The 24,227-nt window shown below is 41.5% G+C and overlaps 1 protein-coding gene across 1 annotated transcript in view; it reads left to right on the forward strand.

Annotated features, from left to right (window-relative positions):
* The window catches only part of hsd17b4 (hydroxysteroid 17-beta dehydrogenase 4), a 109,806-nt gene extending 86,483 nt beyond the window's left edge, over positions 1–23,323 (forward strand). Inside the window, exons 21-24 of the mRNA XM_033017485.1 lie at positions 192–281; positions 6,451–6,586; positions 19,884–20,011; positions 22,408–23,323. Coding sequence (XP_032873376.1) covers positions 192–281; positions 6,451–6,586; positions 19,884–20,011; positions 22,408–22,497 — 444 coding nt within the window. The 3' untranslated portion in view covers positions 22,498–23,323. The remainder of the gene's footprint in view (positions 1–191; positions 282–6,450; positions 6,587–19,883; positions 20,012–22,407) is intronic.
* Positions 23,324–24,227: the final 904 nt, after the last annotated feature.

A 24,227-nucleotide genomic window follows, 5' to 3' on the forward strand; every position in this document is an offset into this window, starting at 1 on the left:
TCAGCCATGATCATATTGAATAGCGGTGCAGGCTCGAAGGGCCGAATGGCCTACTCCTGCACCTATTTTCTATGTCTATGTGCCTATCCACTAAAACTGAATTGCTTAACATTCAGTTTTGCTTTTTTTTAAACAATTCATTCCCTTTTGAATTTGATTCTTAATATTGGCATTTTCCTCCTTTTCCTTAGGTAAAGGAAAACAATGAGGTTGTGCTTACAGGAGCATATGTTGATCTGGTGGACACAGCACATAAGCCCAGAGATGATGGTACCAGCATGGTAAGCTGTAGTTAAGATGAAAAAATCTTGTTATATACATTCCCACGTATTACAAGAGATGTGCATACAATAGCAGATTACCTATACTGTATTTACAACCTGTTGTGCTGCTGCTGCAAGTAAGAATTTCATTGTACCGTTTCGGGGCATGGGATAATGATTAACTTTAAGCATTATATTTGGAGAATTGCTTTACTATAGTTTAAATTGATATTCAATATATTGAGTGAAATATTACAGAGATAGATTGAAGCAAATACTTTGCTCATAATCCTTGAATATGTTTTCTAAAGACAACAATCAATTGAATTAGTATGCAATACTAATAATCACTAATCATAACACTGCAGTATTCTGAGGAGTTTTTTTCAATTGAACACACTAATAGTTACCTACCTTGCTTGTAACCTTGGTTTTTACAGACAATGAGATTACAGGTTTATACTAACAATATTAAGTCCCTAATCAATGTCATAGAATATAGATTCATAGAGCCCTTCAATCCGCTATGTTTATACTGACCAAGTACCTATCTATGCTAAACCATTTTTCCAGCACTTAATCTGTAGCCTTTAACACCTTAGTGTTTTCTACTTATCTAAATGCATTACATTTTGAGGGAATTCCTCCTTAATATTCATTTCAAATGTAACCTTTCATTCCAGATTTCAACGGCCCTCTTTGTGAAAAATTATTCCTCGCATTCACTCTTCATATCTGAAAAGTTATTCCTCAAATTCCGTCTCTGTATTGTTCCGGTTGTTAATGCTAGTCCCTGCCCATTCACATGGGTGGAACAAAGATATGATCGTTTTCAGTGATAGTTAAACAATCTTTTGGATATAATATTCAAAGTTCTGGAAGGAACTTGGTCATCGAGAGATAAGCATGGAAACAGGCCCCTCAATTCTCTGTGATTATGCATTTGTGCCCTCATGCATATGTTTTTTCTACAATAATCCTACCTAATCCATTTTGTTCTTCCCCATATTCCCATCAATGCCCCAGATTCTACATGCACATTGGGAGAATTTACAATTACCAATTAACCGGCCAACCTGCAGATGTTTTAGGAAACCTGAACATCACATGGAAACTCATACAGTCACAGGGAGAACATGCATAATCCTACAAATGATTGAATTTGGGTTGCTCAAGCTGTGAGGGAATATTGTGCCAATGTGCCACCAAAACATTTGAGTTTTTTTTTTTGTTCCGTAGGTAATTCCAAAGTATTTGTGAAACGTTCTGAAATGATTTGGATATGTCAATGTTGTGCATTTTTCTTCAGAGAGGTTTCCCTGGGCCTCTCTTGTGATAATAGAAACAACACAGTAGGATATAAAAAGTTGCATGGCAGTCAACACCAGTCAATGTGAACAGAGATCTCAACCCTTCAAATATGCTTGTCAAGGCATTGCAAATAGATAATTAAGTTGGGCTTCTTGATGCAAGTTGTCACCTTTTGCAACAAGATATGTAAATAACTGTTACAGCATTCTCTACTATAATTCAAAGTCACTGCAGTCCTCATTGATTTAGACTGGTTCCTAAGACAGATCCCACAGAGAAACGTTGAACCAGGAGTGGATGTTTAACCTCTGCCCATTCCATCATCGAGTGAACATCTAGCTGATCTCTAAGAAAAATGCTCATAGCAACTTTTGATGTATTTTGAAATCAAAAATGTATCAATCTCCAATTTAAAAATAATTGTCCATGCATCATATTCTATTTCCAAAAGAGATTTCCAACCTTTTGTCATTCTCTGCCTGGTTTCTGAAAGATGATTAGTTCCTGGGGTCTAGCTATCAGAAGTGGTTGTCCAGCTGCCCTCTGTATCCCAGTTACACTACCAATTTCCCTTGGTATCCTGAATAAAATCATAACCCCAGCTTTATAACCTTAGTTTGTGCAACATGTAGTTTAACCCATGAGGTATGATTATCAACCTGTGTTCCCTCTGTAAATATATGCTCTTTCAAAGCTTACCCCCCTAGTCTAGTTCAGTAAAAAACACTGACTCAAGAACTGGACCAACTAAACTTTATTTTTAGATTGAACAGCAAATTCCCCTATACGATACCTAAACCACAGCGGGCTCGATCCTTGTCTCCGCCTGGCCAAGCCCTTCAGCCTTGTGCAAGCAGACACACTCCAAAAGGTTATGCAGTCCCAAGCACTCCTCCAGAAGATCGACATCGATCTAAGATGGGCTACCTTTTATAGGTCCACTAATCTTGAGGGGCCGAACTACGTAGGGGTGATCTCTTTAAAGTCCAATCAAACATATTAATTACATCAATACATTATTGACAGTCCCCCAAACCAATTACAGTGTCTTACATACAATGTTTCTGGCAGAAGCTTCTGGAAGGAAGCTAACTAACTAAATAATGTAACATTTACCCTGGAACTCAAAACAATCCTGCCAAGGCTTAACACTTTGGCCAATCAACAAACAGCAGGGTAACTGTCTTGCAACATTATTTACATTATTTACAATTCCTTTGCAGCAATCCAATCATATCAATGCATTTAATTTTATTTACATATAATCAATTAAGGGGAAATGAGGAGAACACCTGGATCTTTCACCATCCTGCATATCAATCTGAGGCTCAGACTGGTCGGCGCCATCCATAGCCTGTAATTTTCTGCTGACAAAGGTTAAGCAATTCTGACAAATGCAGGGATTCTCCATTTTATAGTGTCTTTAATTTGGTCAATATTAACACCTCCAATACTAATAGAAACTTCCTAAGGTGATATTAACACCTCCAATACTAATAGAAACTTCCTGGAACAACCGAATGTCATAATAAGGTCATAAGTGATAGGAGCAGAATTAGGCCATTCAGCCCATCAATTCAGCCCTCTGCCATTCAATCATAGCTGATCTATCTCTCCCTCTTAACCCCATTCTCCTGCCTTCTCCCCATATTTCTTGACGCCCGTGCGTCCTATGGTCTGAAATCATGTCTTTGTAATTCACAGCATAACCTATTTATTGAATGTCTTCAAGGTTTTTGAATAATTGCCAGTAAATTTCCATGACATTTTGCACATGGCCACGATCCTCATTTTGCATGGGATATCAGTAATTTCAATCAGTCTTTACCTGAATGAAGCAAATAACCAATGCTTTGCATCCTGGAACCGAAGCTTTATCTGTTTAACATTTTTCAAATAGGTCTGTAAATGTCATCTATCATGAGTTTCTGCATTGGGCAAAGATTGACTATGTTTGGAAGGTGGGAGGGGGGGGGGGGGGTGGGGGGGTGGAAGAAGCTGAAGTTCTGAAGAAGTTGTAAATCCTGTTTGCCAACTTTAGGTATGAATGGGCCTCGTACTCACTGCCTGCAGTCCATACATTTGTACAAGGAGAGGAGACGTGATCAATGCAATTGGTCATAATGTGAAAAGTAGGGAATGTGGATTGGATTGGATCAGAGCGTTCCACAAGTCTTGCATAAATCTAGAATGTATGTGAAGCAAAATAAACACAGAAATACTGGAAATATTTAGCAGGTCAGGCAGTAACTAGAGAAAGAAACAGATATAAATTTTAACTTTTTTGGTAGCACTTTTTATCTGGTGTAAATGGAGTTGAAACAGAAATTGTGGTTATGCCAAATTGGGTATAAGTTGATAAATAAAACTAGTACCACAAAGGTTCCAGATAATGACCTTTTCCAACAAGAGAGAATATTGACTTCCAAAAGCATTACTATAGACAAGTTCCCAATCATCAACGTATTGAGGATCACCGTTGATGAACAACGCAACTGGAACAAACAAATATGTTCCGGGCAAATCGGACGATATGCTTCCTGCAGCAAATGACTTGGAAACTGAAACTTCCTTCTTTTCCTGCCATGTACTAGTCACTGTCTGGTGGAAAACTGCCTGAAGCTCTCAAACAACTCTGTTCATTGGTGGCTCAGTACTTCAACTCCCCCTCCCACTCTGAATCCGACCTCTCTGTCCTGGGTCTCCTCCATGGCCAGAGTGAGCAACATCGGAAATTGGAGGAACAGCACCTCATATTCCGCTTGGGGAGTCTGCATCTTGCGGGCATGAACATTTAATTCTCCCAATTTTGTTAGCCCTTGCTGTCTCCTCCCTTCCTCAGCCCTCGGGCTGTCTCCTCTCAGCCCTCGGGCTCCTCCTCCTCCTTTTTTCTTCCTTCTCCCCGCCACCCCCTATCAGTCTGAAGAAGGGTTTCGGCCCGAAACGTTGCCTATTTCTTTCGCTCCATAGATGCTGCTGCACCCGCTGAGTTTCTCCAGCTTTTTTGTGTACCTTCGATTTTCCAGCATCTTCAGTTCCTTCTTGAAAACTCTGTTCATTGATCTGCCATAAACCCCCCTAAACCTCCTAGCTGTGCAGTGGACCAACAAAATGCACTGCAGTCGCCCACCAAGGCTATTCCGACAGGTTTCCAGGTCAGTTTATTGTCACATGTACCAATTAAGGTACAGTGAAATTTGAGTTGCCATACTAAGTGAAAAGCAACAAGACACACAGCCACATAAGTTAACATAAATGTAATGTGTCGACTCGAACACACATCAAGGTACAACACATATTTATTAAATCTACATACAGCAAGGATCTGCAGTCATCACATCTCCGAGCTGCTATTCATTCTAACTAGCGTAAGCAAGCTCTTGATAATATGAAATACATAGTAGGCGGAGTCACTACTAACAAACACTATAATTGGCTAGAATGAAATAGCCAATCTACAATAAACATCCATCACAGTGGATTCCATATTCCTCACTGTGAAAGAAGGCAATAAAGTTCAACGTTCTTCCTCTTGTTCTCCCGCGGCCGGGGCAGTCAAACCATCCGTCCCAAATCTGCAACCACTCCTAACAAGAAACACAGGCAGTAAGTCAGTGGGAGTAGTACCACCTCAGCTGCACACCATCCTAATGTGAAAATATGTTGCTGCTACTTCCTGAATATGTAAAGGATTACCCTCTAGCAGGCAATAGTTTATTTTCATCACTTCACTAGATTTTTATATCATTTCATAGCATGTCTGTCATTGAACCAAGATCAGTCTACCAGTTTGATGGACGAATGAGGCATGTGCCTTATTATAAGATAACAGATTATGGTGGAATGCAATGTTACTGCTGTTAATTTTTCCCAGTATTATATTTAGAGCTGTGAATTTAATTAATCGACTGTTAGCTTGATAGAAATGCACAGGGCTACATTTAATTTCTTGCTGAGAAGACCAAAATGTTTTAGTGGCTTTCTACGATTATTAAGTGGGGCAAATGAGTTCTAATAATGAAAAAAATGGTGAGGCTCCTCCTCCACGATGGTTGCCTTACCATTTGGCATGGGGCTGCAAGGTACTCGTTAGCAACAGCTCTGCAAAGCATTTGTTCTTCCAGTCGATTGTATATTATTATCTTTATTTACATCAGTGTTCCTCCCAGGTATGATTCACAAGGGAAAATATCAGATTTTTAGTTGAACGTGAAGAATGTGATGTTGCCAGTGATTAGAGAGATATTGTTGATATGTGATCTGAATGTGAAAGTTAAAATTCATATAGTTAAAAGATGGGTCATATTGAATGTATGCACCAGAGATTATCTATTGTCTTTGATTAAATTTAAAGTATGGGCTACTCATTTTATCTGATTGAAGTTCTTCTACAGTTGGTTGATGTTAGTATTTCTGCTAAATATCCTGAAAGCCTTGCTGCCAAGAACATGACAGGCATTTTTGACAACCATACCTAAAGGGAAACATCAATCTAAATGCAGAATTTAAACTAGAAGGTTAAAATGCTACAGGGCGGTCTCAATGTTATCTAAATAAATTTGAACCAAGTCTACTGTTTTTTTTGCAAGGTGAACATTAACAGTAGTGAACCATATATTGATCGGGTTGTATCTGTGGATGGAGATTTAGTCTCTGAGTTATGGCAGTGTTTCTGTTCCCAAATATTCAACACTTTTTTACCTAATGGCATATGATGCAATGTTTGAAAATTGCTGTGTTTGAAAATTGATATGTTTAAATACCATTACCCATTGCACTTCTGATATAGGTTTTCCATGCCTATTTATTAGAAGCAGTGTATTTTTATGAATCTGCAAATGTACTTTGATTTTGAATTATTTTCTTTCAAAAACAGAGAGAACTGCAAAGTGACCTTGTGTTTGCAGAAATAAGTCGCCGCATTCAAGATGTTGGCAGAGAGATGGTAAAAAAAGTGAATGCAATCTTCCAATGGGATATCACTCAGGAAGGGAAGATAGCAACACAGTGGAGTAAGTAATGCAGTTTTGCAAAATGATATGTATTTTCATTGTCACAGAAGTTCTCCACTTTATTCTGTCGTGAGTTCAGAGGAATGAGAGTTGGTCTCATTGAAACATACAAATTTCCAAAGGAAATTGACAGAAGATGCAAGAATGATGTTCCTCTCAGCCTGGATACACAGAACCTTGATCATATTCTCAAAAAAATACACAAAGTGCTGGAGTAACTCAGCAGGGGTTGATAGTCAGATGTTTGGACAAAGATTGGAAATGAAAAGACAAAACATGTGAGACAAGACAGAAGAGGAGTAAATTGTGAAGTTGGGCGAAGGAACATGAGTGGAAGGGGGGAAAAGGTGGCAGAAGGGGGATTTGTTTGTGGGCCTAAAATTGGAGAATTCAATTCATACTGTTAGGTTGTAATCTGAAGTAGAATATGAGGTGCTATTCCTCCAGTTTGCATGTGGCCTCACTCTGGCACACGCCTGGTAGCATACAACCTTATGGCATAAACATTGAATTCACAATTTGAGGTAGCCAATTCACAAACAACTTCCTTTCACCCCCCCCCCCCCCCTCCCTTCCCTGTGCCCCACCTGGACTTCCACCCTTTTCTCCCCTTCTCATCTCCCCCTCCGCTTCCACCAATATTCCTTCCTGTAACTTCACAATTCACACCTCATGTCCTCCAGAGATGCTGCCTGAACTGCTGAATTACTCCAGTAATTTGCCTTGTTTTGTAAACCAGCATCCGCAGTTCATTGTGTTTACAATATCAAAATGAGGGTTTATTCATTAAAGACAGAGATGCAAAGAAACCTCTTCACACAAGTTGAAGTGATTCTAGGGAATTCCTTAACCTAGATAGCAAAAGAGGTTCTGTTTGGTGCATTAAATATAGAGATTGATAGAATATTAAATATTAAGGTAATCTAGGAGTACATTGTGAGTTTAGGAAAGGAATGCAGCTGTTAAACATCAGCTGAGACTGTTTGACTGGCAGAGAAGACTTGAGGCACTGAATTGCTGAATTTCTTATGCATGGGGTATGGCAGAGACTGTTGACCTCAATGTAATACTGTACATCTGGATTTAGAAAGATTCAACTATACCGCAAATAAAGTCAGAGCATAAAGAGTCAGGGAAACATGGCAAAATAGATAATTGGCTAGCAGATAAAATAGAAATTAAGGATAGATGTTCAGGGTGACAGAGCTTGGATCCCATAGGTTTGGTGCCTGTAACATCTCACTATTTACATTAACAATATTTGCTTTGGAAAAGAATAATTAAGTTTGAAGTTAGAAAGTGATGGCTTATGCATTAATTTAATAAACTTGGAGTATGTGCATCTAAATGAATTACAAAATAATGAAGTGTTGGGCCCTAAAACCTGGATACCTTTGGACTTTTCTTTAACTTTTCAAACCATGCTCAGAGGTGATTTGAATGGGGCAGATTATGTAAGTGACATTTCCCAGGTAAATGATAACAGTGGGAGGTTGTGAGCAATTATGCTATTCATCCAGACTTGACAGTTGTCCTCGTGTCAGTTGGCCACTTACTGACATTACCGATGACATCTTGTATTGGTGCCATAAATTAGTGTTTGGGTGCAATCTTTGACCTTTGCTGAATACTCATTTAAAAATGACCCGACACACCTTGTGCTGAGGTCAAAATGAGGCCTAGATCAGAGGTGACTGTGCAAGGCATCGACGCACACGGTATATTGCCATCTTCGGATGTCAATGATTAGGAAAATGGAAACTATAATAACGGAGAAGTGTTGGTTCATTCACAACTTATTTTGCAAAAATCACATTTGAGCTACATCAACAGTTTGGATGAGAATGCAGAGGCATGCAGAGTTAGCAAATTACACTAAAATGGATGGTATAGATAGTGACCTCTCCCACCCTGGCCGCAAACTATTTTAAGTACTTCCCTCTGGAAGGTGACTCCGGATTTTCAAAGCTACCACAGCCAGACATTAAAACAGCTTTTTTTCCATAAGCAGTAGCTCTTCTCAACAGCCAAAAGTCTGTGGCCTCCTTTTGCTCTGGTATTTTATTTCATTCTTCACATGTTTAAATTATAATGCTTTCATTTTAATTGTCTACTGTATATCGTGTTGTTACTTGCGAGCAAAGCACCAAGGCAAATTCCTTGTATGTATACATATTTGGCTAATTGAATGTATTCAATTCAATTCAAGTTGGGCGATCATGTTGCAGTTGTATAAGACGTTGGTGAGAATATTGTGTTCAGTTCTGGGCACCATGTTATTGGAAAGATATTGTCAAGCTTGAAAAGGTTCAGAAGAGATTTACGAGGATGTTGCCAGGATTAGAGGGTGTGAGCTATAGGGAGAGGTTGAGTAGGAGAATGAAGGGAGATCTTATAGAGGTATACAAAATCATGAGAGGAATAGATTGGGTAGATGCACATTTTTTTACCCAGAGTAGGGGAATCGAGGACCAGAGGACATAGGTTCAAGGTGAAGGGGAAAAGATTTAATAGGAATCCGAGAGGTAACCTTTTCACACAGAGGGTGGTGGGTGTATGGACCAAGCTGCCAGATGAGGTAGTTGAGGCTGGGACTATCCCAGTGTTTAAGAAACAGTTGGACAGGTACATGGATAGGACAGGTTTGGAGGGTTATGGACCAAGCGCAGGCAAGTTGGACTAGGGTAGCTGGGACATTGTTGGCCTGTTTGGGCAAGTTATGCCGAAGGGCCTGTTTCCACACTGTATTAATCTATGACAATAATCTAATATGGTTTTCAAAAATTACCGCAGGACCTTGATCAGCTGGGCAACTGGGTTGAGAATCGAGTTTAATGCAGATAAGTGTAAGGTGTTGCAGTCATACCAAGGCAAGGGACTGTTGTAAATCACAGGGATCTTGGAGTCCAGGTACAGAGTTCCCTGAAATTAGCACAATGGTTAAATTGGGTGGTCAAGAGGCTATTTTCTTTTATTGGCCATCATCTGTCAGGATATTGGGTATAGAAGTTGGAACATTATGTTACAGTTGTACAAGGTGTTGGCAAGTCTGTATAAGTTCTAAGAGAATTAGACCATTCGGCCCATTAAGTCTACTCTGCCATTCAATCATGGCTAATCTATCTTTCCCCATTCTCCTGCCTTCTCCCCATAACCCCTGACACCCTTACTAATCAGTTTGGTATATTGTGTTCTGTTTTGATCACCCTCATTAGGAAGGATGTCATTAACCTGGAAAGAGTGCAGAGAAGATTTATGAAGTTGTTGCCAGGACTCAAGGGCCTGAGCTCCAGGGAGAGGTTGGGCAGGTTAGGACTTTATTCCTTGGAGAGCAGGAGGCAGAGGAGTGATCTTATAGAGGTTTATTAAATCATGAAAGGAATAGACAGAGTATGCACACTTTTACCCAGAGTAGGGTAATCGAGAAACAAATGACAGGCTTAAGGTGAGAAAGGAAAGATCTAATAAGAATCTGAGGGGCACCCTTTTCACGCAGCTGGTGATGGATATATGGAATGAGCTGCCAGAGGAGTCAGTTGAGGCAGGTACTATAACACCATTTAAAAGACACTTGGACAGGTCCATGGATAGGAACGCTTTAGAGCAATATGGGCCAAGTGCAGGCAAATGGAACTAGTGTAGATGGGACATCTCGGATGGTATGGGCGAGTTGGGTCAAATGGCCTGCTTTCATGCTGTATGACTCTATCTCTGTTAAGCTTTCAAGTTGTTTTTGTTTAATTCTGAAATGGATGTATAGTTGCAAATTAAGTATGTGGAGTTTTCCTTTGGACCATGCTGAGGGAATACCATATTGAATTGAATTATTTGGTTGGGAAGTTTACTTAATGCTAGACAGAGAACAACATTGACTGCCAGCTATGTGCACTACATAATTTTCCTATTTTCAAGATTCAAGATTCAAGAGAGTTTATTGTCATGTGTCCCAGATAGGATAATGAAATTCTTGCTTTGCTTCAGCACAACAAAATATAGTAGGCATGAATACAGAACAGATCAGTGTGTCAATGTACCATTATATAAATATATACACACATGAATAAATAAACAGATAAAGTGCAAATAAACAGATAATGGTCTATTAATGTTCAGAGTTTTGTTTCAGTTGCATTTAATAGCCTGATGGCTGTGGGGAAGCAGCTGTTCCTGAACCTGGACGTTGCAGTCTTCAGGTTCCTGTACCTTCTACCTGAAGGTAACATGGAGATGAGTGTGTGGCCAGGATGGTGTGGGTCCTTGATGATGCTGCCAGCCTTTTTGAGGCAGCGGCTGCGATAGATCCCCTCGATGGTAGGGAGGTCAGAGCCGATGATGGACTGGGCAATGTTTACTACTTTTTGTAGTCTTTTCCGCTCCTGGGCGCTCAAGTTGCCGAACCAAGCCACGATGCAACCGGTCAGCATGCTCTCTACTGTGCACCCATAGAAGTTAGAGAGAGTCCTCCTTGACAAACCGACTCTCCGTAAACTTCTCAGGAAGTAGAGGCGCTGATGTGCTTTCTTTATAATTACATTAGTGTTCTCGGACCAGGAGAGATCTTCAGAGATGTGCACGCCCAGGAATTTGAAGCTCTTGACCCTCTCCACCATCGACCCGTTGATATAAACGGGACTGTAGGTCCCCATCCTACCCCTTCCAAAGTCCACAATTAATTCCTTGGTTTTGTTGGTGTTGAGGGCCAGGTTATTGTGCTGGCACCATATGGACAGTTGCTCGATCTCTCTTCTATAGTCTGACTCGTCCCCATCAGTGATACGTCCCACAACAGTGGTGTCGTCAGCGAACTTGATGATGGAGTTTGCACTATGACCGGCTACGCAGTCATGAGTATAGAGTGAGTACAACAGGGGGCTGAGCACGCAGCCTTGAGGTGCTCCCGTGCTGAGTGTTATCGAGGCTGACACATTTCCACCAATAAGAACAGTCTGTGGATGAGGAAGTCGAGGATCCAATTGCAGAGGGATGCACAGAGACCCAGATGTGAGAGCTTGGTAACCAGCTTGGAGGGGATGATTGTATTAAATGCCGAGCTGTAATCAATGAGTAACAGCCTGACATATGAGTTTTTGGTGTTTAAGTGGTCCAGAGCGGAGTGGAGAGCCAGTGAGATTGGATCCGTCGTTGATCTGTTGTGGCGGTAAGCGAACTGCAGTGGGTCCAGGTTTTTGTCGAGGTAGGAGTTGATTTGCGCCGTGATCAACCTCTCAAAGCACTTTATCACTACAGGCGTTAGTGCCACTGGTCGATAGTCGTTGAGGCACGTCAAATTGCTCTTCTTGGGCACAAGTATAATTGATGCCCTTTTAAGCAGGTGGGAACCTCAGACCTCAGAAGCAAGAGGTTGAAAATGTCCGTAAAAGCTCCAGCCAGTTGGTCTGCACAGGTCTTTCGAACACGACCGGGTATACCATCAGGTCCAGGCGCTTTCTGAGGGTTCACCCCTCTGAATGATTTTCTGACGTCGACCTTTGTGACTGAGACCGAAATATCATCACAACGAATGGGGGCTCGAGAAGGCACATCCGTGTTCACCCTATCAAAGCGTGCGTAAAACACATTGAGCTCGTCAGGGAGTGATGTTTCGCCGACATTTGAGCTACCTCCTGATTTCGCCGTGATTGCATTCAGGCCCCGCCACAGCTGCCGAACATTTGTCCCATCCTCCAGCTTGGAGCAGAAGTCCCTTTTGGCCTTTTTGATGGCCTTACCAAAGTCGTATCTGGACTTCTTGTAGACCACTGTATCATCAGACATGAATGCCCAGTGTCTGGCCTTCAGAAGAGTGCGGATTTCTGTTTTACTTGATTTTGTTGACTTGAGCGAGTCTGATGTGGCCATTTTGTATCCTGCCAGAGTGGAGCTTTTTTCAATGCAATCCGGAAGAATGATTATCATTTATGTCTCTTATTTTAATTAAGAATTTAGTTGAGAGGTTTGGCCTTGGTTGCAAATAGTGAATGAGAATTTGGGTATTTGTCTTTGCTATCTATTTGCCAGTCTGAGTGATACTGAAGACACAAATTTTACATTTTATTGAAAAGTATTAGGAGGAAGTTTGTGCAATCACTGGGGCTAACAGATCTATAAGGTGAATCTTTCTGAATGTTTTGATAAAATAATTAATCGGTGACTGATGAAGTAGAATTAAAAAGAAGTGTTAAAGTGGCTTAATGTTTTCCACCAACATGTGGATCCTGAGATTAAATGTTCTAAATTCTACGCGTACAATATATCACCAATGAATCTTCACTTATTGCAGAAGGTTGCCAGTTTTATTTCTGTAATGTGAAAGTGCTAAATTCATTTGAACATGAGTCATGTCCATGGTGCAGGATTTCTGTTGTATTAATATTACCCTAACATTATGGGATGCTTAAACCATGCAGCTAAAAATAATAAAAGGTGCTGACGTTGGTTATTAATTTGCTAAATGAGGAATTCCAAACCTGTTGCTAAGAGCAGAATTATGGAATTGTGAAAAGTTAATTAAACAACAGCATGAAATTCCCTGAAGGTATGCTTATTAAAATTAGAAATAATCTTCAATGGAACGTAATGGAAGTACATCTTCATCCTCTAACTTAATAATTCAATTATTTTTCTTTAACCTTTCCCAATTAATACTGTATACGAGTGAGTGGCAAAAAATAAACTTTCACTTTCCAAACCCCATTCTTCTTGGTATTGCAACTGCTTGACAATCCTCCATGGAGGACCCCCGATGTGCAAAATCCCACCCCCACCCCTCCCCTCCCCATGACCATCTGCAGGTCACACACATGCAGTTGCTCGAGATTGCTGCTGCTTGACCTAAAGGTTGTCTGGCTGAGCAAGTTCAAGGTTTGTGCTGGGATCTGATCCATGATTGTCAATTTTTCATTAGCTAATAGTTAAACAATTATGCCTCTGACATAGGCTTTGTTTTCCTTAATGCTGTGCAATATGCTCTCCAATTTATCAACTCTCAGGTTTAACAAAGTATTGGCTATGCTCATCGATATTTTCTGCCAGTACTGTATCTGATGTTAAATGCGCTGTCGGCTCTGCTGCCATACATGTAATGTGAGACGTTGCCTTGTTCCTGCACAATGGCACTTGGTGAGCCATGGAAATTGACAAACTATATAAATAATGAGCCCTTTTAGCTCATTACTGTCATATGCCACAAAGTCAAGCTGAGGCATCTTCAGTTAATGTCCTTGAAGTCAGGGAACGTAAATGTGGCAGGTTTGAGATAATTTAAATTTTCATTTAGACAACAAAAGGAAAACAGTGCAATTATAGGCCGACATGAGCTGCCTTAGTGCAGCCAGGGCCGGATTTGCCTATATGCTAGACAAGCTTAAGCTTAGGGCCTCGAGGTCTAGGGGGGCCTCGCAGAGCCGGATTCACCACTAGGCTTCATAGGTTGAAGTCTAGGGCCTCGAAATCTAGGGGGCCTCCGGCCAAGGCAGGACACCTACCGTTCAACTCTGGGCGGCCCCCCTCTCTATCTCTCTCTCTCTCCATCTCCCCCCGCTATCCGTGTCCGCGCCGCCGGGCTCCGCTCTCTCCTCATCCGCCGGCACGGCAGGCCGCCTTGCACATACGCATTGCTGCGGCCTGCACGTCCTCCCCCCTGCACATGCGCACAACCACGACTCGCACATCATCGGCCGCCCGGCGCATGCGCACTGCAACGGCAACTGGTCGGCGCTGGGCACTTTTTCTCTCGCTTTGAATTGTGGGAGATTTGGCCGCCATTGATGTCCGGTCGCTGCCTCGCCGCCAGCGCTGAAAACCAACGCGGAGGGGGCCTCACAAGTGGGACAGCTTAGGGCCTCTCTTCATCTAAATCCGGCCCCGAGTGCAGCTATCTATGGGTGCAACAGTATGAAATATTGGAATGCCCCTTTTCGGTTTAGAATCACTGCAGTTACATTTAATTGAAAATAAATTCCTACAAGGTTTAAAAACAACTGACTATTTTGAAACTCAAGATTTGTAGAACCTTTTCTGATTTAAGTTTGTTGCTGATTCATGGCTTCCATCTGCACAATGTGGATTATCCCTTGGAGAGTAAAATGTCTCTTCAAAGAAGACTGGGAGCAAATGTAACAGCAAGTTTTAAGCCAATGCTATGAGGCTGTTTCCTTAGGAATTTTGAATTGACTTCCTGAATGTTGACAAGAAGATATGTTTTGATGAACAATAAAAGTAGTTCAGCTATAAATGTTTCAAGTGCTAAATTGATTCTGGACATGCTGTTGTAGTTTATGGCCTATCAACACATCCTGAAGGATATTTAGGGATTGGCAAAAACATTGATGTTCCATAAATCAATTCATGAGACAAAATAAATTATTTTGGACTCAAATAGACCCCAGACTGTGCTTCACATTAGTTGGTTTGACTTGCTTGGTAGATCTGGGGTTATCGCTCTAGAGTCTACTTTCGTTTAGTTTGGAGATATAGCCTGAAAACGAGTCTTTCGGTCCACCGAGCCCACGCTGACCATCAATCACCCATACACTACCTCTATCCAGTAAAAAAACAATTTACAGAGGCCAATTAACCTACAAACCTGTACGTCTTTAAAATGTGGAAGGAAACCGTAGCGCACGGACTAAACCCACGTGGTCACATGGAGACCTTTTAAACTCCGTGCAGCCAGCATCCTTAGACGGGATCGAACCCGGGTCTCTGGCATGTCAGGCAGCAACTCTATCGCTGTGCCATTGTGCTGCCCTGTTTCTCTGATCATCCGACGAAATGAGCAGCTTAAACCAGTTTCTTGACTGCCACCTCTATTTACAAAAATGAAAATATAACACATCCACCTCAACCGGCAATAATGTGACAAAAAAAGGCATAGAAATTGCTTGAAATCTCAACAGGTCAGGCCTCACCCGAACTGCGTACAGTTTTGGTCTCCAAATCTGAGGAAGGACATTATTGCCCTAGAGGGAGTGCAGAGAAGGTTCACCAGACTGATTCCTGGGATGTCAGGACTGTCTTATGAAGAAAGACTGGATAGACTTGGTTTATACTCTCTAGAATTTAGGAGATTGAGAGGGGATCTTATAGAAACTTATAAAATTCTTAAGGGGTTGGACAGGCTAGATGCAGGAAGATTGCTCCCGATGTTGGGGAAGTCCAGGACAAGGGGTCACAGCTTAAGGATAAGGGGGAAATCCTTTAAAACCGAGATGAGAAGAACTTTTTTCACACAGAGAGTGGTGAATCTCTGGAACTCTCTGCCACAGAGGGTAGTCGAGGCCAGTTCATTGGCTACATTTAAGAGGGAGTTAGATGTGGCCCTTGTGGCTAAGGGGATCAGAGGGTATGGAGAGAAGGCAGGTACGGGATACTGAGTTGGATGATCAGCCATGATCATATTGAATGGCGGTGCAGGCTCGAAGGGCCGAATGGCCTACTCCTGCACCTAATTTCTATGTTTCTATCTGTATTCTAGATTGAAGACTCTTCGTCAGAACCTATGAAGGATCCAAAAGAAGTTTGTTAAGTTTCAGGGAGGGGGGTGTCTATGATAGTGTAAAGCCGAGCTTACCATGGGGATAACTGTAAACGAGGTTAGAGGATCATGTATCAGTTTCAGGTTTTGCCCAGTGATTGAGATTTAAAGGGTTATATCCTTTGATCAAAAACAAGAATGTTCTACCCATTGATTTTCTTGTTTCTTTGCTTGAGATATGTTAAATTATTTGCGTATTTCATGCATAAGGGTATTGCCAAAAACTCAAAAAAGATGTCTTCCTGATATCCCCCATTCATTACCTTGATGGGTAGTGAACATGCCAAATGTTGTGATAGTTGTCCCATTTTATTACACATTTTACTATTCAACCAAACTTGGCCACAGTCAAATGTATATTGTAAAGTACTTCACATAATTTTGTGGGTTTTTTTGCACTGATAAAATAAACCTTCTGTTGAAATTATCAGTCTCACACATTGAGGTTAGAACTCACAGTCTTTATTGCAGTACAAATGGAGGGAACACAACGTGCTTTTATCTCTGGTCCGCATCAAATCTAAAAGAGAGAGAGTGACACACCGGCTTATAGGGCCGGTCCAGGGTAGGGATGAAGATCTGGACTGGACTACAAAAGCATTAACTCCTAATAAAATAGATATGATAATCGCATGCAAAATGTAGGTACTACTGATTACATATAATACATATGGTATGTGTAAGTAAGCTGGAGGGCAGTTCAAACGTAGCCCGGGTACTTTACGGTGGGCTTGCAGATGCAACCTGCATTTTCTCCCATTACCGGAGATGCGATCGGTGGTAGATTAGGTGCAGGAGATTGAAACAGCATCCCCAGGGATGAAACAGGAGACCTTGGTAGGGTGGAGGCAGCGTGGCCATAGGCGAAATGACCAGATCAGGAGCGGATGGTAATAGTGGTGTGGTCGGGCCAATGCCGCTGGATGGGGATGGAAGTATCCCCATGCGGTCAGGATAATACGGAGGTGGTGCGGGTTCGTTTACGGGCAGGATGTGCAGTCTATTATGTCTGTAGGTGCCGCCATCGGCGTTGACCAAATATGAATGTAGTTCGGAAGCAGTTCCAGAAATTACACCGAGGTGGTCGTGACCCTTGTCGGTTTGTAGACGGACCACCTGTCCCATGGCTAGTGGTGGAAATGGTCTGCTCGTCTTGTCATACCATCCTTTTTGAACATCATGTTATTGTTGTAGCCTGGACTGGATTTCGGATGATGAGATCACATGCGGTACTAGCGCCTGTTTCGCCACAGGCAGTGTGGCTCGGGTTTGCCTTGACATCAGTCACTGGGCGGGAGAACCCAATAATCGGGTCGCGGGTGATGTTGCACAGGTTGAGCAGGTCTAGGTATATGTCGGATCCTGCTCTGTGGGATCATTCCATCACTTGTTTGGCACTCCTGACAGCACGTTCAGCCAGCCCGTTTGACTGTGGGTATTTGAGGCTGCTGGTCTTTGAAGTACTGGCTGGTAAATTGACTGCCATTGTCAGACAGTAGCTGATATGGAGACCCATGAACAGAAAAATGGCATAACAGCTTCTGGACTATGCCTGCAGAGGTAGGGCCACTGAGCAGATCGATTTCAAGCAATCCGGGATATGAGTCGACTCGAACAAGGTATTTTTGCCATGCCACTCAAAAATGTCAGTGGCCAACGTGGACCATGGGAGGTCGGGAACCGGGCGTGAGAGGAGTGGCTGCTTTTGTTGATGTGGTGTCAAACTGTTGCACACTGCACAGGACTTTACTTTCTCACAAATATAATCAGCCGTGCCAGACCAGAAAAACATGCTTTTCGCTTGCAGGACAGTTGCCTCTGCACCTGGGTGTCCCGCATGGACAGCATCAAAGTATTTGCTGTGTAAGGAAGCAGGAATTACAGCTTTGTGGCCCTTTACGATAATGTCCTCTTGTAGTACTAGTTCATCACGAACGGCAAAGAAGGGCCAGATTAGGAGCGGTAATCTGTATTGCTTGTCTGACGGAGGAGAGCGATCGGAGGATATCGTCAGCGGCAGTTTGGGCAACTAGGTCCTCCAAACTGGACGAAGGAACATAGGAGACTGTCATCACAAGGAAACTGTCTTCAGCTGTGGATGATTTCTCGCAGATCTTCCGTGGAGCACGTGACAGGGATGTCAGCCAGGTGCATGTCCTTGCCACGTTTGTATGTTAGAACAATGTCATATTTCTGTAGCTGTAGCAACATACGTTGGAGGCGTCATGGAGAAGCATGTATCGGTTTGATCAGAATGCTGATTAGGGGTTGATGCTCAGTCTCAATCATGACCGTTTTCCCGAAGATAAAGTCATTAAACTTCCTGCAAGCAAAAACGACCACTAGCAGCTCCTTTTCAATCTGAGCGTAGCATTGTTCCGTGTTGGTCATGGTGTGAGAAACAGGCCTGTTGCCATCCCCGTTGTCTTGGAGGCAAGCTGCTCCTAAACCGTACAGCGAGGCATCGCAAGTCAGTGTGACATGTAGCTTCACATCAAAGTTGGTGAGGGTGGGGGGCGCAAGACATTTGTTGTTTAAGACTGTCGAACGCCCTCTGCTGCTATTCATGCCAGTACCAAACAGTGTCTTTGTGGGTTAGGTGGTGCAGTGGGGCCGATAGTTCACTGAAATTTGGAATGACTTTCCCTAAGTAGTTTACCATTCCAAGGAATCTCTGCAGGCTGAGCATGTGTGTGGGTGCTGGTTACTCGTTGATTGCAATAGTCTTTGATGGATCAGGTTTGAGGCCGTCACTGGTGAACACATGACCCACGTAATTCACCTCGCTCACTCTGAATTTGCACTTTAGGGGGTTGAACTTGAGGTTGATCTCTTTAGCGCGATCCAGAACTTTCTTTAAGTTTGCATCATCTTCTGGGACTGTTTGTCCAGCAACAAGAATGTCATCAACAATGATGGAGCATGGGTAACCTGAAAATAGTTGTTTCATAGTACACTGAAATACCTCACTTGCCAAGTTTATGCCGAATGGCATACGCAGGAATTTGTAATGTCCGAAGGGTGTGCTGAAAGTGGTTAGCTTGGAAGAGTTGTGATCCAAGGGAATCTGCCAGAATGAACTCTTGGCATCTATAGATTCTGCCGAGACTATTTGAACACCCACAGCGTCTACCTGAGCTGGGGCATAGTGGAATCTACGAGCACGTCAGCCAGATTGTAGAGAATGGAGGCATGAATGGCTGGAGCTGCAGCAAGATGCGCTGCACGGACATACACGGTGAAGTCCTCTTCAAAAATGCGCTCGGCGAGGTCACCATCGAACACTAAAGGTTCAGGCTTACGAAGTCTGTCAACCATAGTAAAATAACAAACTGAACAAAAAAACAAAACTAAAATAAACTGAAACCAACTAGGCAAGTGAGCAATATATATAGTAAAGACATACTAATCTACACCTTCCCCTGATTTAATGACCATATTCTTATTGTATATTGAGTTGAACATTAATGTCAAGGAATGATGATTATATATATAGTTGTGAATCAGTTTATAAAATTAACAAAGGCCTGTTGTCCCCCTAGATTTTAAAGGGAAATAGAAACTGACAGAAAGGTGTGTTTTATGCCAGTTTTCATTATAGTGTATATTGTCGAACGATTTCTGACATTTTTCCTAAATTAAATTGTGCACGTTTCATTTGTCCTTGCAAGTTTCTGAAATCAATAATAAAGTATGAATAAAATATTAATCCAATATTTCTTTCCCCAGAATCTCTTCTAATTACCTTTGGGTGTTTTTTAGCTATCGATCTGAAGAATGATTCTGGAGAGTTGTACAGGGGAGCTGCACGGCATCAGGCTGACACTACCTTCATGTTGTCAGATGAAGATTTCATGCAACTAGTATCAGGAAAACTTAATCCTCAAAAGGTAGATCTTAAAATTATAAATGGTAAACAAAAAAGGAATGCAAGATGTCTTGTCCATATGTAATTAAAAAATGGCCTACATTTTCCTACTCCCTCTATGGCATGGTACTTTGTACAATGCACTTTTATACACCCAATTGAGAGGGACTTTATCATAGATGTACACAGCATAGAAACAGGCACTTCATCCCACTGTGACCATGAAGGCCATCAAGTAACTTGTATACTAATCCTATTGACTGGTACTTGGTCCATAGACTTCTACGTGGAGATGACTCAAGTGCTCATCTAGATGTTACTTAAATGGTTTGAGTACAACCCGCTGAGGTATTGTATACCTGATTTCAGCGACCTGGGAGGGAACATTTCTTCTGTGGCTCCCCTCGAAATCTCTTACTGATATACTCAACCTCTGCCTTATAGTCTCAGATACTTCTGCCTTGAGGAAACGTTTCCTACTATCTACCCCATAAATCAAGTGTGTCCATTCCCCCTTGATCCACTTGGCTGAAAGGAAAACAAACCTAGCCTACCCAGTGCCTCTTTATAACGGAAACACTCCATCACTAGCCTGATCTGAAAACGGCTGTGTTTGTCCGTTCAGGTCAGAAATTCATAAAGGGTTGAACAGCAATTTGTTTAATTACTGTATTTCATTGCTGTAGAATTAAGTGAGAATATTGTGGAATGATCATTAAATTAGGTCATTTGGATAGATTGAACAAGGACTACATTAATCAGGCAAATTTAACACTATGGTTTCCAGATTGGCAGATTTTCTGGTCTATTGAATGTTTTTTCATATTAATATTTTCACATATAAAATAATGTTATTTTGCTGCTTTTGCAATGTTTCAGAGCAAGAGAGATTATTTTTTTTCAGTAAATTTGAAGGAAATGCCAAAAATTGGTCTATGAGAAAGTTTAAAATGAGCCTGGTGCATTTAAAGGGAATATGGGACACGTCACCAAGAGAGCCAAAAACTGAACCACTAGGATTCTTGAACAATCGGGTAGAGGTTTATTGGAGTTTTACTGCACTAAACCTTTTGTAAAAGCTAACTTCAATGGTTCAATAATAATTTATTTGCCACGTGTACCGAGATACAGTGAAATAATAATAAAGGATGGGATTTATATAGCGCCTTTCTAATACTCAAGGCGCTTTACATCGCATTATTCATTCACTCCTCAGTCACACTCGGTGGTGGTAAGCTACTTCTGTAGCCACAGCTGCCCTGGGGCAGACTGACGGAAGCGTGGCTGCTATTCTGCGCCTACGGCCCCTCCGACCACCACCAATCACTCACACACATTCTCACACATTCACACACAGGCAAAGGTGGGTGAAGTGTCTTGCCCAAGGACACAACGACAGTATGCACTCCAAGCGGGATTCGAACCGGCTACCTTCCGGTTGCCAGCCGAACACTTAGCCCATTGTGCCATCTGTCGTCCCAAAATGCACTTGTTAATTTAAAAAAATAGATAAAATGAGTACGATACTTCTAACAATTGTACATTATTCAATTACTTTTGCCTGTTTGAGGCTGCAGAACCTCCTGCCTCCATTTCCATCCACAGGAAAAAGCTGGAATTGCAGAAAGGTCAACGGGCTTAGAGACCAGACATAATGGATACTCATCCTTTTGTATCTGCTGTATGTGGGAAATGTGCAAAATTGGAATTCAACTTGCTTTTAGAAAAGCAGGTCTCCCCACTGTTCACCTTACCACCTTCTACAGGGGTACCATTGAAAGCATACTGACCTCCGGCATCACTTCCTGGTTTGGGAGCTGCAAGGCCTATGAACAAAGACAGCTAAACAGGATAGTGAAGACAACCAGCAGGATCATTGGTGCCCCCCTCCCTTTCCTGTTGGAGATCTACCAGAAGCACTGCATCCTCAGAGCCATCTCCATCATTAAGGACCCCTCCCACTACATCTTCTCCCTTCTGCCATCTGGGAAGAGGTACAGGGGTAGCAGCTATAGAACCAGCAGGATGCTATAGAGCTTCTTCCCACAAGCAATAAAAATGGTTAACGGACTGTGTCCTCTCCCCATACACACATACACACCCACATCTAATCCCTCCCCAACACCTTGACAGCTAGTTACCTGTCAAGGTGAAGCCACTGAACAGCACTTAAAATTGTTCCTATGTTAGGGATCGATTGTTCTGTCTGAATGTCTGTTTTAGTTCTATTTCAGTTCTATCTTAGAGATGACTTGTAAGTATTTCTTTCTGTTTTTATTGATGACAAAACTGATGAGAAACATTTTTTTGTTTCTTCTGTGTATGCAAGTACTCAGTGAAATGACAATAAAGTGAATAGTAATAATGGTTCTATTATCTTAATACCTCCTTCAATTTTGTGTGTTTTTTTTCTCACAGGCTTTCGTTTCAGGCAAGCTGCATATTAAAGGGAACATCATGCACAGCCAGAAGCTTGAAATGATCCTTAAAGATTATGCAAAGCTATAAGAAAACTTTGATTTCTGAGTATGTGAATCTGTCTTTCAGAAGCAGCCGAGGGCTTTTGAACAATGTACAGTAATAAAACTTCCTAGAAATGACATAATGTTCTCTTTTTCTTGCATAGCTATCAGCAAAATCAACTGGCTTTATTTCAAATGGTAAATTTGACCAAATTACTCACTGGCTAAGAACTTTCTGCTTTCATCTCATTTCTGTTTGCGTTATTTTGAAGGATTTCAGATAGTAGCAGGATGGTGTTTATTTTTAAACCACGGGAGAAGAACTCCCCATTCTTTCTGTACTATGTGTAATGGCCTTGATGTTCTTAATCTTTGCATTGCTTGCATTGTTCAGAACAGTAGCTATTCAGTTCTCTGTACTTCAACCATTAACCATTCTTTGTAAAACATCCCGATTTTGGAGGAATTGAAATGTTGCTAGAACATGCATTAGTTCTAGCTTCAGGTAGGTGCTGGGTTTAAAGCCGTCAGAGGAAGCAGTTTTTGGTTCAATAATTCTAATTATACTCTTTGGGATATTTTCTTAAATTGGCAAGATAACTCGCTGCTATTGGCATGTCTTCCCTTGTTTCATTTTAGCAGTTTTAATTCTAATGAACCAACTCTTGTAAAATGTATGAAATAAATTGAGAATGATGTTAACTGTGCATTTCTATCCATTTTTATATTAATTTTAATGTGATGGAAATATACCAGTAGGCGGTTTTGTGTTTCACTGGCATGAGTTCAGTAATTGAGATCTACCTCTGTTTGGATCATTTGGACGACGTGAAGTATGTCAAGCATTGAAATAAAGGACACACTGAGGACTAGTCAGAGAGACTATTTACTTAATGAACAAATCCATAATGGAAACATCTTTCTTACTTCATAACAGTACAAGGATCCTGTGATTAGCATCATTCTTTGTCTATTGTGAAAACTTGTTATAGATTGAATTCAACACATATCTGTGTATAAATATTAAATTACAATTGCCATTGTATTATCCACCATATGGCAAGATTATGAATGAAATACTGATCAAGTGAACATGAGCGACATTAATAAATAATTGGACCCATACCCCAGATCAAAAGCATAAATTAATCCTGACGGTGAATTGAGTGATTTACCCAAGCAGAAATGGGGAAGTGTTGTTTGGCCAGATGCTTTTGAGTTTGGGAGTCAAATTTGTTGACAGGTTTGATTTTTTTTTAATGGAGTAACTCAGCCAGTCAGGCAGCATCTTAGGATAACATAGATGGGTGACGTTTCAGGATTGAGACAATCTCTCAATGCTTCTTTTCTTTGATTCCTGTTTCTACATTTGGCTTTCTTTTAGAGTGGGAATGTTGTGGAGAGGCAGTAAACCAGGATGCATGTTGGAAACTTTGAGCTATGTTAATGGGAATACGAGGTGTGGATCGAATTGACAAACACAGCATATTTTGAGGGTTTGGGAGCAAAGAAGATGATTAAGCTTGGTCAACGGGCAACTTGCATTTCAGTGCTTCTGACCCACAAACATTTTGTTCAGTATGGTCACAGCAGCAACATCTACCACAGAATTAAGAAAATGTCCAGGTTCTATCCATAAAAATCACCCAATCTGTCCACTGCAAAACATGGCTTCTAATGGAAGTTGGCTTCTATAATCAGCAAGTTATCAAATAAGTCTTGTCGTCTGATGCTCAGTTTGGGTTTTGCTTGAACCAGATGAATAGACATGGTTGA

Source organism: Amblyraja radiata, chromosome 3 (genome assembly GCF_010909765.2).
Source record: "Amblyraja radiata isolate CabotCenter1 chromosome 3, sAmbRad1.1.pri, whole genome shotgun sequence".
Taxonomy (NCBI): Eukaryota; Metazoa; Chordata; class Chondrichthyes; order Rajiformes; family Rajidae; genus Amblyraja; species Amblyraja radiata.